This window comes from Micromys minutus, assembly GCF_963924665.1.
Source record: "Micromys minutus genome assembly, chromosome: 26".
Lineage (NCBI taxonomy): Eukaryota > Metazoa > Chordata > Mammalia > Rodentia > Muridae > Micromys > Micromys minutus.
This window is the reverse complement of record NC_137961.1, coordinates 1069112-1085277: the sequence shown is the minus strand read 5'-3', so window position 1 is coordinate 1085277 and position 16166 is coordinate 1069112. Positions and strand designations below refer to the sequence as shown.

The 16166-nt window shown below is 38.9% G+C and overlaps 1 protein-coding gene across 1 annotated transcript in view; it reads right to left on the bottom strand.

The window, feature by feature from the left end:
* The window catches only part of UBE2W (ubiquitin conjugating enzyme E2 W), a gene marked incomplete at its 5' end in the record, with an annotated part of 43743 nt that overhangs the window by 4014 nt on the left and 23563 nt on the right, over window positions 1-16166 (bottom strand). The window contains 2 exons of the mRNA XM_080938631.1: window positions 7722-7797; window positions 9698-9853. Coding sequence (XP_080794757.1) covers window positions 7722-7797; window positions 9698-9853 — 232 coding nt within the window. The remainder of the gene's footprint in view (window positions 1-7721; window positions 7798-9697; window positions 9854-16166) is intronic.

Genomic DNA, 16166 nt, shown 5'->3' with positions numbered 1-16166 from the left:
AAAAGGCATAACACCCTAAAAATCCATCTCAAGTCTCACCAAGGTAAAAAGACTAGAAAAACATAGTAACAAAAGCTAGTAACATGAGGCTAACATCACAGGAGACAAAATATTTAGTTCTACATTACATCATAAGAAGTTAAAAAATTAGTTTTCCTTTGCCAAATGGATTCAAAAAGGATTTCAGAATAGACAGGAAATAGAACTGTGACCACCAGGAGGGAGAGGGCACTGCTAATCACTCAAGTTCTGTATTCACAAATTTAGTAATTTTGTAGCCTTAAAATGTGAAACAAATATAAAATGGTTCACAATTAATAAAAAATTGTGAATCTATAGACAAAGCAGGAATAAAAAGTGGTGTTTTTATTTATTTGGTCTTAAGTAGCCCAACCTAACTTTGAACTGGAAACATAGAAGATGGGAATTGATCTGTCTTCATGTCTAGAAGACTGAATGACATTTGTGTGCCACCACTTCCACTTATGTGACACTTTTATAGTTAATAAAATGATACTTTGCTATGAACATTTTTTTTATCTGACAATAAAGAGTTTACTGTCATGGGTGAACCATGGCCTCCCAATAGCTGTGGTTGTTTGTACTAGACCTGCACAAAACCAAGCTCCCACCCCTCACTCAGGAGATACTGACAACTGACAGCTTCCAAGAGACAGAATCAGTTTCCCTTAACAGTGTGGACCCTGGTAGATCAACCAAACTCCTGCAGCTGGCCTCATCCATGAGCATATGGGCCTCCCAAATAACATAGTAGGGTGTGTGAAGGAAGAAAAGAAGGAAGGAAGGAAGGAAGGAAGGAGGGAGGAAGAAGGAAGTAAGATGAAAAAAGAAGATATGAAGACTGAGGGGGTGGAAAGGTGGGGTGGATCTGGGAGGAGTGGGATGTGAATGTGATTAAAATATACTGCATGAAATTCACAAAGAAGGCCATTCATTATAAAAAGAAAAAAGGAAGAAAAAACAAAAATCCTTGGGTTCTAAAGCATTCATTCAGCTGGGTACAAAGACACAATTCTATATAAGGAAGATTCCATGCCTGAATCATGGCAAATTCCCTAACCCATTCGTATACTCAAGTGGATCAGCTATTTCACAAACCTATTTTAATTAAGCTTTCAGTTCCTGGCCCTTATTGCCTCTGCTCAATTTATTTTTCAGAGCAGACAAATCCCTGTGTTAAATGGCAACATGGCAAGATTGCATCCAATGCAGATGTAATCTACTTAGAAACTGAAGAGTTCTGGAAATGGTCCAAATTTCAAGTAACAATAAGGAATATATAGTCACATACAATTTCTTATATTCCAAAACTCTACCTAATATGATAAACCTTTTAATAAACCACTGTGTACTAAAAACCTCAAAAGCAATCAAAAGGAGGTAAGAAGCAAATGGATTAGGAGTAAATTAAGAAGGGCTAACCTAATTTGAAAGATATTCTAAATAATAATGTAGACAAGCAAAATTTTAGCTGAGTATTTTATGAAGATCTAACTGTTGTCGTAGATCAACTTTTGCCTGACTTCTGAGGTTTCCATTTTATAAAACCAGGAGCTCTGACAGGTCACTGATATAGCTGTCTCCTGAAAGCCTGAGAAATACAGAGTCGGATGCTCTCAACCAACCACTGAACTGAGAATGGGGTCCACAATGGAGGAGCTAGAGAAAGGACTGAAGGAGCTGAAGGGGTTTGCAACCTCACAGGAAGAACAACAATATCAATCAACCAGACCTCCCAGAGCTCCCAGAGACTAAATCACCTACCAAAGAGTACACATGGAGGAACCCATGGTTCCAGAAATATAAGTAGCAGAGGATGGCCTTATCAGGCATCAAAGAGAGGAGAGGTCCTTGGCCCTGTGAAGGCTCAATACTCCAATGTAGGGGAACGCCAGGGTGGGGGTGGGGAAGAGATGGGAGGGAATGGGTGGGGTGAGGGAACATTCTCATAGAGGCAGGGGGAGGATGGATGAAATTAGGGGGATTCCAAAGGAGAAACTAAGAAAGGGGTAACATTTGAAATTGTAAGTAAAGAAAGTATCCAATAAAAAATTAAATTAAAAAAACAAAACAAAAACAGAAGTTTAAATGATTTAAGACTTGTAATCTTCTACTTAGAGTCTCCATCCTGCCTGTACAAAGTCCTCTTTAGAGCACACAGAGCATCATCTCAGCGAAACCTCTTTTGCCTCTCTGCTTCCATCCACACTCTACATGCTGCTCCATGTATGCTCTTATTGCCATACAGCATGGCTATAGAGCTGAGTGCCTAAAACTAAGTGCATTAGTCTCTCAGAACTCTGTGTGTGTGTGTGTGTGTGTGTGTGTGTGTGTGTGTGTGTGTGTGTGTACTCGAGCACGCGAGCGCAAAGAATCTGTAGATTAGAAAGATAAATAAAAGTCAATACAGTAGGGGAAGGGATTTACCCAGTTCCTGATTGTGAGATCTGTGCACATGTTGAACCTGGGCCTCAGATGCATTAAACATACACTTGACCACTAAGATACATCTGCTCTTGGCCCTGAGTCTTTTGGAACAGCTTCACAGATCACATATGAAAAATGATCTCTTTATAATCCTTTGAGAATTAGATAACAATGATGTCCTAATTAGTTTTTGTCAACTGGACTTGAGCAAGAGTCATTTGAGAAGAGGGGACTTTAATTGAGAAAGTGCCTCCATAGGACTGACCTATGAAGATGGATTCCTTCGATTAACATTTTATGAGAAGGGCACAGCCTACTATGGGCAGTGTGACCACTGATCCAGGCCTACCTGGACACATAAAAGAAAGCAGGCCAAGTGTGCATGGGGAGCAAGCCAGTGAGCAGTGACTTCTCAGCCTGACTCCCCAGTGACGGACCATGGCCTGTGCATAAAGCAGTCATAGCCTTTCCTCCCTAAGCCGCTTTGGTCATGTTTTATCACAGCAGCAGAGACCCTGAGACAGCCAAGAAATGAGTCTGTGGGGCTGGATAATATAGTTTTATACTTGCTGCTAAGTTAAAGAAAGGAGATTCCATGAGTTCAGGAGTGCAAAATGAGCCTAGTAAACAGAGATAATGAGAAAAATAAAAGCACCAGCAAGATTACGTATTTATGAACCAGATGTGGTGCCACACCCCTGCGATCCCGTGTTCAAGGCCACCCTGGCAGACAAGTTCTAGATGATCCAGGACTAGTGTGAAGGGAGAAGGAAGAGCAGGTGCAACGGGCAATGAGTGTTAAAGAAAGAACACAATCAGTGAAGATATGGAATTGAACCTGCTAAGCAAGCAAAAAAGTTCCAATAAAGCTAATGACTTAAACTTCTTGTGAATAGATATGTTTGTCTCTATCATTAAGATCATGCAAATTCAACTACAATGCTAAGCTATAATAATAATGTTTATTTATAATACCTGTAACTAACTGGCATTTAGGAAAAGACAATGCCATGCTCCAATTGTTGAAAGGTCATAGCAAAATTCAACCAAGAAGCCTCCTAGTTGGACAGTACAGTGGCTATTCCTCTCTCACAGCAGACTGACCTCCTTTTCTGAGTACATATACAGTTTACATAAGCAGTTTTTTTTTTTTTTTTGTCTCAAGGGGGAATGGTGCAAGGTTATCTAGGCAATCAGGGTTTGTGGGGGGAGGGAACATTAAAAATAGAGAGAGCCACCGTTGAGTGAGCAAATCAAAGCTACGTTAAACAGCTTTACAAGCAAGTGTATACAATGGCTCAGTGCAAACCTGACCCCACATACAAGCCATGGCAAGCACACACAATAACGATAAAGTGCTGTTGCTCACAAGAACTCATAGTATATGTGACTGCATGTATAAGACCTGTACATGACAGTCAAAATCCTACTATGGGTGGTAATGGGGGCTGAAAAGTCCCATCCCTACCTGGTGAGGAAGCATCAGCTTTCTGAAGAGCTGTGGCCCTGACAAGCAACCTGTGCTCTAGTGCAGCAGTTCTAAATATGGGGGTCACATCCTAAGGACCACTGCAAACATAGATATTTTAAATTATGGCTCTTAACAGTAGCAAAATCGCAGTTATGAGATAGTAACAAAAATAATTTTATGGTTGGGGTCACCATAGCATGAGAAACTGCTCAAGCAAGTGGTCCTCTGCCCTGAGCATCCTGCAACTCTATGTGGACTCAGTGATGAAAAGAGCGAGCACAGGAGGTTGTGAGGAAAAGTGTAGTGAGGAGAAGGGGAATAGCTGGAAGAAAGGGGAGGGAGTTTGAGCAAAACACATTATGTGCATGTATGACATCCTAAAACCACCACCACACAGGGAACAAGGTAGTATGATGTATAACCATGTCACAGTGCTATGCAAAGCTTTGTCCTACTCTCTACTATCTATCCTCTGGCTTTACATTCGTATGGTAACTTGACAGTTCAGAATTTCAAAATCTTAAATATATAATTACATTTACATTCATATGGTAACTTGACAGTTCAGAATTAAGAGTTTCAAAATCTTAAATATATAATTACTGCCCTATACAGCTTTACCTGTGCTGGAAGTCATGTAATCTTCTGAAGTGGAGCTGGGCTCAGAAACAAACTCAGGACTTCCCATACGCCATCAAGGTTCTACCAATGAACTACAATCCCTGTCAATAATTTACTACTAAATCATTTTATAAAGTGCCCTTGTTTTTACATTTTTATATAGGTAAGTATATAATTTCTTCTTTTCTGTATTTGAAACAGAATCTCCATATATATTCCAGGTTGGCCTCAAAATTAAAAGCATGTGCCACACTTAGCTGTGTTATTCCTTTTAGGTTAAGAAGATCTTCTCTCCTAATATCCAGTGTTTGAAAAAAGTAATTACTTAATCCATAGGACATATTATATTAAGTAAAAATGTAAATTTCTTTTCTAAAATATTTACCAATTTTCCAAGATAACCAGCTACTAATAATCTTTCATCTCCTGACACATGATGCATTCCTTAAATCTTATATACTACAGTGCCTACACAATTACAATCCCACTTTAATGATCTATTCTTACATTAACGTCACATCGAGTTTGCTCTACTGCCTTTTATTCTTCAACATCCGCTGTTGCTCTTCTTAACCATTACAGTTCCCTGCTTGTGTCTAAGACAGGAGCTTAGCACTCAGCATGAGATAACTTACGGTTTGCTGTCCTCTGCCTTGGCGTCCTGAATGAGGTAAATGCAGTCATGTGCCAGTACTCCTGCCTCGCCTATAACTTTCTATTTAAATACCTACCCTATTACTCTTCCAGATGTTTACTGAATTACATAAATGTATCATTTATTATCTGTCATTTATAGGTGATGTCTTTTTGATACAGAGTTCATGTAGCTCAGGCTTGCTTCACATCTGGATGATTCTGAACTCCTGATTCTTCTGTGTCTAGTTTCCAAGTGCTAGGATCTCAAGTATGAACTACCTCATCTGATAATCCTGTAATCTGTGAAGAATACACCCTACAAAGGAAACTAACTTCTCAGGAGAGTTCCCGTCCCCCCCCCCCCCCCCGTGCTCCATCTGTGCATGTGTCCTCTAGGACTGTCACTTACTTCTCTGCCCTCAGGAGAGTCCTCCTTGCTCTGGACACGGTGTCACTGCTTCTATTCTGCTCATCTTAGCTGAGCATTTAAAAATTTTAATTTTTAAATTTACAGTTTAGTGAAAACACAGATTTCACATTGAATAGAAAGACAAAGAGCCATATTCTCATTAAATTTTGCCAAATTTGATCTCTTTCAGTTAATAAAAAACAAAAGCTCACCAAAACAACAATTACTTTTATGGAAACAGAGGTGATACAGCTCAGGTCTAGGACTATCTAGCAGGCATGAGACTAGGAGATCCATTCCCAATACCAAAAAAGAACATCTTCCTGAGGCTAAATCGCAGAGTTCTGAATTAAATGCACTGGCAGAAGAGATTTCTAGACATCCTAGCACTAACTGTCTTGTGGTCATTAGTGGCCACTATTCTGTAGATCTGTAATGAAAAGGAGCAAACTGAGCAAGGAAAAAGACAAAACATACACTTTGAGGAGAAAAGAAGCACCAGGAAATATAAAGGAGCAAAATCCTGTACTCAAAGCTTGATGCTAAATGGAATAAAGGGAATGGTAACTCAGGGTAAGAACCTACCCAGCTAAGCTTCTAGCTCATGAAAGGAATTAAACAACAGACAACAGAAAGCGATGCAGATGTAATTGAACAAAGGGACCATGTTTCAGCCTCAGCAAGCAGCGGAACTCGGCAGCTTTACCATGTGGTCCTGACATTAGAGTCAACAATACAAAAAAAGGGGAGGGTTACAGAGTCCCCCTTTGTGCCTAAGAAAAGCCACGAAGACCAGGTATGTTTCAGGGGTATCCTCACTTAGAGGCCTAGAGAGAGGCCACGGTATGAAGAAGCTGTAAAGGTGAAGCCTGGATTGTGTTGGAGACCCCAAGATGCTGGAGATGCCAGAGTCATAGAATATCTGCTAAGGAAAGCTACAGAGCAGGTGTAAGAGAGAGAAAAGTGTTGTAGTCAACAAAGCTGAAAGGAGTTGGAGATCTGAAGAATGCTTTGACAAGACATGGAGATGCAGTGTAGAGTCTGCCCTGATGGTCTTACATACTGCTTTGGTCCAGTACTTCCTCATTATGCTCCACTTCCCCCATTTTTGGAATATTAATGTATACTAATATGATCTGGTTTTTTTAATTTTGATTTTACAGGAGTTACAGTTAAGGTCATTGCCTTGAATCTCAAGAGACTTTGAACTTTGTACTTTATAAACAGTGCTAAGATTGTAGAGACTTAAAAGTTGGACTGAGTGGCTTGGGCATCATGCTATGGCTACAAGCCTATGGGGGCCAGGGCGTAGGCTGTGGCAGTCTGAGTGAGAACAGGATTGCACATCTGGTCACCAGGGAGTGGGACTAATTGACAGAACTAGGAGGTATGGTCATTTTGAAGGAAGTAGGTCAATGGGGATGGGTTTTGGGGGTTTAAAAGCCCACAGCAAACCCAGAGTGCCATTCTCTGCCTACGGATCAAGTTGTACTCTCAGCTACTGCTCAAGAACCTGCCAGGATAATGGACTAAACCTCTAAAACTGTAAGCAAAGGGTTGCCAAGGTCATGGTGTGTCTTGACAGCACTAGGACAGTGACTAAGACAAGCTGTTGGGACCAGAGCAGCTCTCTCTAATAAAGATGATAGCTTACTACAACTGCCTCCAATTACAGTCGCAGAAGTCAGAACTTCTTCATATAAGGCCCACAGCTCGCTCTACTCTAAGAGGAAGACCAGGGTGGTCTCCGACTGTTAGCAGTACACACCTATAACCCAGCACGCGGTGGGGGGGGGGGGGGGCAGCAGAAGTACAGCTATACACTGGCCTACAGCTAGTCTTAGGAAAGGCTTATAGAACAAAATTGTCTCAACTCTCAAAAGTACAATAAAACAAAAAGTATTAAATAGTATTGTTGGAATTATTAAAGTAATGCTAATTTTACTTTTCCTATGATAGATATGTTTTCAAATTTTAGTTTGATATCCACATTTTCCAAGATTTTCTACAATGTAGTATTACAGAAAATGTTACCTCAATTACATCCTCCCACTATTTCCCCAAGTCTTACAAATAACTGGTTATATTTCAAATAAAGGTAACTAAAATTTGTCATCATAAATTAAAACTGCTCACCATGATACCACCATTTTGTTTTCTTTGGATTCTTGTTACATGTTCGCACATAAAAGGAATTATCTGGTGGTCGTCTCTGAAACAAAAACAAAACAACAACAACAACAAAAAGAATTTAAAGAGGTAAGTTCTGAAAGAAAGTGACTGAGAGAAGTGAGTTTAGCAAAACTATTATAGACTGAACCAAAACAATGGCAACACTAAACTAGAGCGTAGCCTCAATTGTCTTAAGAAGGGTGTGGAGAGGCCACTTCCAGTACACCGAATCCAAGTTCTTCATGCTTGTCTCTCCCATTAAGTCAGTTAATGGCTACTTGCACAAACTAACAAAAGCCTATTTAACTATGGCTGTCTGAAGAACTACAGCAACTTTCAAGTACCCATATAGGCTTCTTATTCTATTGTAATATATTAGGGACAGAGCAGATGATTCTGAATCAAACAGCATCTAAGAGGAAAGATGTTTTAGTGCTTGTAAGTAACAGGAGCCTTGCTGCTCCTGTGTCCTGACTGCAACAATATGGAAGACCTGGCATCCCTGTAGGACATCTGGCAAAAGTGATGCATATACACTGGAGGAAGACTGGGACATACCGTGCCTGGAAACCACTGGGTACCAGCTTGGCATGAGTGTATCTTTCTGTTAACAGCTCAAATGTCAAGTTTATTCTAATAAAAGGGACAGCTTCCAACATAGAAACAGAGCTTTTGGCTAACTTTTACAATGACTTTGATAAAACAATGTCTTCCTTTTCCTATTAAATATCTTTGCACTGTTTAGACTTAACTAACTATTTAGACTAATGAAGATGAGAGATTAAGAGAACTCCTAGTGAGGCTAATTAAGAGCTGCATCATTTAAGAAAGGTCCAGCCAGAAAGCAGTAGCAAGTGTGATAGACAACCTGGAGTGCTGGGAAGAAAGCAGCCATCCACTTAATGTTTCTCATGTTCACTTACTGTCAGCCGACTCTTACAGTGCCCTTAGGCCTTCACATCCACAACAAGACTGGGTACAATCTGTTAACTACTCCAAGATTGCCCTGATACAATTTAAGAAAATTTACTTAAAAATTAGGATTGATTACAAAATGAAGTTATGTATTTCCTTTTTTTGTTATTCAGTAGGGAAAAAACAGCAAGCAACTAATAAATGTTTAATTTTATCAAATTCACAGAAATTCTGACTCTTCAATTATCATCATGGTTAAACCTATCATACAACAATTCTTCTAAAAATAGTTCATCAATAATTTAAATGAAATGATCAGTTTTTTACTAATGTATACAAAACACACTAGCAGCAAACCAGACGGTGAGTGGAATGAGGGTTAGAGAAGGATGGGAGGCAGACAGAGCAACAGATCCTCTCTGGCACTTGGTGCAAAATATTTCCTCACAAATCAAAACAAAAGCCAATGACCCTCAGGCCAATGGCAGTATACTCAAAGCCTGTGGTGGTCTCTTCACTGTGAAGAACCATAGGCACACAGGAACCTTTGTAAGAACCAACTGCTCTGTCCCACAGATGAAGAGCTTTGTGTGTGCATATGTGTGGACATGGGCACAATATTGAAGTAATAGACGAGGAAAACTCATAACAACTTCTTCAGTTAAAGAAAGCTTGATTACAGCCTTCAAGTGCTGAGGAAACTAAAGTTCAAGTGATGCTTAGGTGGCTAGAGAGATGCTCAGCAGTTAAGAGCACTAGCTGCTCTTACAGAGGCCCCTTGTAGCACCTACATGATGCCTCACAATCAAACTCCAGTTCCAGGGAATTCAATGAGTACAGACATACATGGAGGTAAAATACCCATACATACTGCCCACATTGCTAGCAGCATGTTGTATACTCAATAAACTATAAACCAGAAATATATATAAAATGTTGACTTTACAGCTACTTATATTTTGAAACTGTTAGCCTACCTCTGCTTAAAGAGGAGACACTACCTGGAGTGACTGTGCGTGCCCTACCTTCTCCTTGCAGCTGGAGAGCATGCTGATAATGCTGAGGCAGACTGACTGCACTGACAGCGCCGGGGACCAGTCTTCTGTTAGAATGGATAGACAGATATGACCATTGCTATACACATGAGGATGAACAGGGATATTTTCACCAGTAAACATGACCTGAGGAAAAATAAAATGCCATTAACGCTCAATATTCTCTATTAAAAAACTAAAGAATTCTCCATGCTTAATAAGAATTAATTTTAAAGACATAAAACAAAAACAAACAAACAAACAAAAAAGATTTCAGGAGCAAATGCTCACCCATTACCAACAATTTAGTACCAACCTTACTGCATTAAGTGGCCATTCAGTAGTAGGACCCCTAGGCTGCTCTCATAGATTGCACTGAAATGGCCAATATTTGTATTTTTTACTAGTAAACAGTTGGCTACATTTATAAGAATGGTGTATTTTGAGATTCTACTCAGGCCTCCCTACTCATTACTCATCCTTAATTCCAGCACATGGAAGGCAGACTCGGGTGGTTCTCAGTCACTGTGAAGTCAATTGTATAATGTAGTAATATCATATTAGTTCTGTAGTTTAGCAGCTGTTCCTAAATAGTAATCACATCATAAAAAGAAAAGCATCAGTATCACTTGAGTAAGGGTCTGGTTAAGAATTCACAATCAGGATCAGAGTGGAGGAGGGCCAACCCAGAGGCAACTTCTGGAAGGTCTGAGGGAAGGAATTTTAAAGTTCAATGCCAGTCTTGGGAAAATAGCAAAACTTTCTCTCAAACAAACACTAACAACAATCATGAATATAAATTCAAAGTTGTCAATTCAGGACCATGAGTAAAATCTAACAATTCTCAACCTAGACAATAACTGAATCTCTCAAATCTTGCAAAACCCCAGCTATAGCAAAATACCAAGTCTAACTTATGACAGAAACGACAAAACATTTGTTGCTCTATAGAAGACAGTCAACAACATCCGTCTGCCAGAGTGAGGTATGCCCATATTTAATATGGAATAGATACTATGAAATTAAAATAAGCTAAGGATTTTATAGCTATTTTAAATATCTTAGAAACTTTCACATTAACAAACCAATTAAATACCCATGTAGTATTTAATTTTATTAATTAAATAACACTTTAAATATTACTAACACGCAATACTCAATAAAAGGATCACTTTCAAACTTGCTTTCATAAGTGTTTATGATCTGGCCACCCACCTCTACCCTCCCCACAGAAAAAAGGTAGAAACATCAAGCCCAGAGTCTTGATGAAGACATCGGTCCTTTGTCTGACATGACTGCATGTTCTACTGTTTACCTGTGAACGGCTGTTCTAGGAGATGTTGTTCCTTCAGCTGTCACTGCTCTTGCCCTAAAAACACCCAGTTTTCAGTACTCTTGAATTCTACACTTCTTGAGTCTACTCACAACTGCTTTTTAGTAGAATTTTAGAAGTATGAAACACAGTTTATTATAACATAGTTATTTGTAGACTGTGTTACAAAAGTCTAGAACAGAGACTTACAAACGTCACATACTACAGATCAATTCTGGGTTATTCCTTTTATCCTAAAAAGCCATTTGGCCAACAGTGTTTTCACTGAGAACAGGAGCAAAAGTATCCTCCCCACAAAGGTCTCTTAAGAAGTCTCTGAAAATAATGCTCTGAAAGTGCCAAAAATAAAACACTGCCAACTTTCTAACATAGCTACCAATAATCACCATGGTTAATACACAGGCGGCCAGACATCAGCGTCCTGACAAATGACTCCTCATTCCCAGAACAGAAGCACTATTCTCCTCGGAAAGACATTGTTACCACTGTCCATGAGCCAGGAACTGTGCACCTACCTAAAGGAAATGCAGACAGAAGAGAAAGTGGTGTGGGGGAGGGAGGGCATCTATGTGGAAAGCAGCAGAGGGCAAGACTGACCAGCTCTATCAGCACAGAGGCTCAACAGAAAACCAACCAAGTCCTCTGCTGGCTGCAGTGGCTCACATCTATAATTCCAGAAGGCTTGGACAGGATAGATCTTGGGTGGACAACCCACCTGGGCTATGTAGTAAGATCCTGTCTTAAGAAACCAACTGAAAACAAAATTAATTAATCTCAACTAGGCTTTTAACGTATTCCATGAATAGCAAATACAGTCCGCATGAACTTGAAGTAACCAGACACAGGACAACTCCTTGCACATATTAAGCAACTCTTAGGGTCTAGGCATATTAGAAGCTTGTCTAAGCAAAAAGGCTGCTTGACATGCCAAAGTCCAATTCCTGAAATAAAACAAAATATATTTTTATAACAGTCTGTTCATGTAAAAGGCATTATAGGCCTTTTCCATTTCCACAGAGAGCTTTAGAACACTCTCTGCCACTCCACCATGTGAGAGTGATGGAGGCTGAATTCAAGCACTGTTTTCTATCTTGCTTGCTACCAAGTATAAATCAAAGTGAAAACTGGGCATGCCTGTTGTAATTTGGGCAAGCAGTACTAGAAATTCAAAATGTTGTTTCTGGAATTGTAAAAATAAACTGGGGTCGCTCCATGTAGCTGATAGAATCGACTGATACCACAAGACCATTGAATACAAGTGATCTGAAACAATTCAATTCATTTGGCCTCAGGTCAAGACTAGTTATACAATCACACCATTCAAAATTAACTAAAAACTATATATATTCCTTGCTGTAGAAACCCAACTGAGGAAAATGGCATTTCAGAGAGGGAGTAAAGGTTCAACTCTAGAATTTAGAATTAGAACTTTGTATCTATTTTTAATCACTTCCTTATTAATATAGCTCACTTTCAAAGGTAGACAAGAGCTAAGATATAAGTATACTCAAAATAACTTTGGAAGTATATATGCCTAGTCCACATCCAGTCTAAAACCTTAATCAGGTCAATCATAGAATAGCTTTTGAGTATGTAGAACCTACTAAATCCAAACTGAAAGACATCGGAGTGATGAAAACCTACCCAGACTAGGAAGAATCACCAGTCAAGCTAGGGTGAAAAGAGGTCATGGGGTCTCCCTGTTACCTAGAGGCTGGTCACAGACCTCTGTGCTTAAGCATTTCATCTACAGCAGATTTTAAAGTACCCAACTCATTACTCAGATTTGACAGATTCTAACAGCAGTTCAATCTGATATCTACCACTATCTACAACAATCTAATATGAAACAACTACAACTAGACAATTAACAATATACTGCAGTATGCTTACAGATCACTAAAGTCCTGACATTATTACTAAGAAATTAAGGGATGGAGTTCAGGTAACTTTCATATATAAACTTCAAAAATTTATTTCCCAGCATCAAGTACAATAATGAAAGACCTCATGACACTTCTTAAAGAAGAAAAATGTTACCTAATACATGTCAAGTCAGGTCCAAACAGTATACACACAATGAACAAAACAAAATGGGCTATCTACAAGGCAGGAAGGGCAGTTAAGTGATGGTTTACCTGTAATGCATAAGCCCTAGATTATCAGACAGTTTCTATAGTTGGGATGTAGAGGGGGCAGCTAGAAAGTCAACCAGACACCAGGGTGTAATTATAAAAACAAGTCTATCCGTCATCTAGATATCAAAGCTTCCTGTCAGGGCCAATATGAAACAAGGCTTTCTCCTGTGATCAGCATAGCCAGGCTGGTGGCCTAGACCTGTAATCCTAGCACTTGGGAGGTAAAAACAGGAAGACCAGATGCTCCAGGTCATCCTTGGCTACAGAGCAAATTTAAGATCAGCCCAGGATACATGATGCCATGTCTCAAGCAATAAAAAAGTAAATAAAGCATAAAAGTATAACATCTGATATAGAAAAGTTAGGATTAATCACTGACAAAGGTGGCTAGGGAGCCATATACATGGAAGTAACACACAGGTATATTTGTTGTTTTAGGAATGAGTGTATATGTTTGTGACAAAAAGAGGCCATGTCTCAAACATAAATAAATAAAATAAATAAAATTTAAAAGTGTAACATATGATAATAGCAAATTTAGGATTAATAATAACCAACAAAATAGCTAGGAAGATCATTTACACAGATGAATTAGAGGTGTGTGTATGTGTATATGTGTGTGTGTGTGTGTGTGTATGCGTGCACACATGAGACAGACAGACAGACAGGAGAAAAAGGCTTTCAGGCTGGTTCTTGGGATTAAAATCAGGTCCTCCTAGCTGTAGAGCAACTCTACTTTAGAAACCATCTTTCCAGCTTTTTGTTCTGCTTTTTTGAGACAGGATCTTGTTTTGTTGCCCAGGATAGTCTAGAACTCTCTGCTCAAGTAATATTCAACATTCTGAGTACTGGTGCTAGGGTATATACCGCCCCATGGAAATACAATCTACGCCAAACAGATCTGATTCTGTGTTATATATACTCAATCCTTAACAAATAAAGTTATCCTTAACAGATGACAGGTAAGCAAATATTGACCTACCCAATAAGCAGATTAAAGTCCTTTAAAGGCAACCTGCTGTCTTTTTAGTCTCTCCATACTCCTCTATCTCTTCATATAAACACAAGTGCTTGGCATAGCATAAATGCTCTAGACACACTGAATTAATCAGCCATTTACATGTAACTCAGCATAAACAAATACTAAGTTTACCCAGAAGGGCATTTCCTGTGTGAGGAAGGATGCTAACATTACTGCATACTGGTGGAAAATGATAATGACATGGTAACTCATCTCTGCTCCTACAGAACTGAAAAACAGTGTCATTTTTTTAAGAATAAATGATCAAGCCAAACATCATTATGTAGGCAAGTAGCTTTTTCACAGCAAAATGGCATATAATGTGAAATATTATTCAATATTGCTTATTCTGTAGGAAGATGAAAGACTAGTATCTAACAACTGTCAATCTTTCTGTTTCTTCAAATTACCTTGTATTTGGGGAACTGATCTCAAAGGAATACTCAACCACGTTCTTTTATATGTACACAAATCTTATTAGACCCATTATATTTAAAGCCACATGGGTGATGTGATTAACAAAATAATTTTAATAACTAAGAAATACCTGCCCTTAGAGTAGTTTTAATTTTCTTAACTAATATAAATTAGAATGTGTTACTGCTGTAACAGGATGGACACATTACAAAATATGCTGTTAAAAGGGAATACTAGCATTCCAAACGAATAGAAATACTTTAGATTCCACATGCAATCTTTCACTTTCCTAGAGGTTACTGTAAAGATGAGCACATACCTTTCCCATGCTAGTAATGTAACTACTTGGCAACATGGTGGCAGGGGTGGGGTGGGGGAGGGGAGGCTTGGTTCTTACTCCTGACTGTTCTAATTAGTAATCAAACCATCAATAAGACCTTTCCACCAACTTTGACTGCTTCGTTTAGAAAACAAAACCCTGACTATCTCATAACTACTTTATTATGAACTATTAGGTGATAAAACCAGAATGGAAGGTAAATGATGAAATAAGACACATAAACATCACTACACAGCAGACTGCAGGGAGGTATCTGTGCAGGAAATGGTTAACTTTTAACATGTCCATCAGGGACTTGATACCCAAGGTAAAAACCTGATTCCACAGAAAATAACCATCCACAGATTTAACTAAGGAAGGCAAATATAGGACAGGAGTCTCGGAGGACGTGGGGGTGAGACATGTTTATACAGAGTGAGTGGGGGATGGAAAGGGAGCAAGTGTAAGGTTTGAGCCTAGTACTGGAAAAGAGAATCTTAAACATACAGTGAGATCGTGACTGTGCCGACAGAGAACTCTGTGAAAAGGTATATAACACAAGTAGAAACTACTGAAACAGTGATCTATTGAAACAGCTCAGTTGGAATTCCTTGTGTTGCAGTCCAGATCGTAAGAGAAGAGAGAGATCAACTGACTTAAAGGTTGCAAAAGGGTTGAGAAACTGTACCTAGGAGTAAGTGAAAGCAGACAGTTTAAAACAAAACAGAAGGTAAACAGAAACCCAGTATTAATTTTTTTTTCTATTTCAATACTGAAAACAATTAAGTTTAGATGTATTAAACTGAAATGTCAGCAGGGCTTAGGGGTGCATAACCTTAATCCCAGCATTCAGGAGGCAGAGGCATGTCTCTGTGACTTGGAGGCCAGTCTGGTCTACATAGTGAGTTCCAGAAAAGCCAAGGCTACACAGAGAAACACTCACTTTCATGGAGAGGAAAAGAAATGGTATCCAAAAGACTTATGAAATTTAGAAGGGTATATATCCACAGCAGTGATCTGAATTAGCTGTTTAATGTATCTTAATATTAAAGAATAAAATATTACTGAATAATAAACCCAAAGTTATTAAAATCAAAGGAACAGGAAGAAGAGGAAGAAGAGAATAAATTTATTATAAATGGTGACTTAGAAATATCTAAATTTGATATCTGATTTTGAATAAAAGATAAAGAACAGAATTTGCAGAATGCTTTTTGTCTTGGTTTTATGTT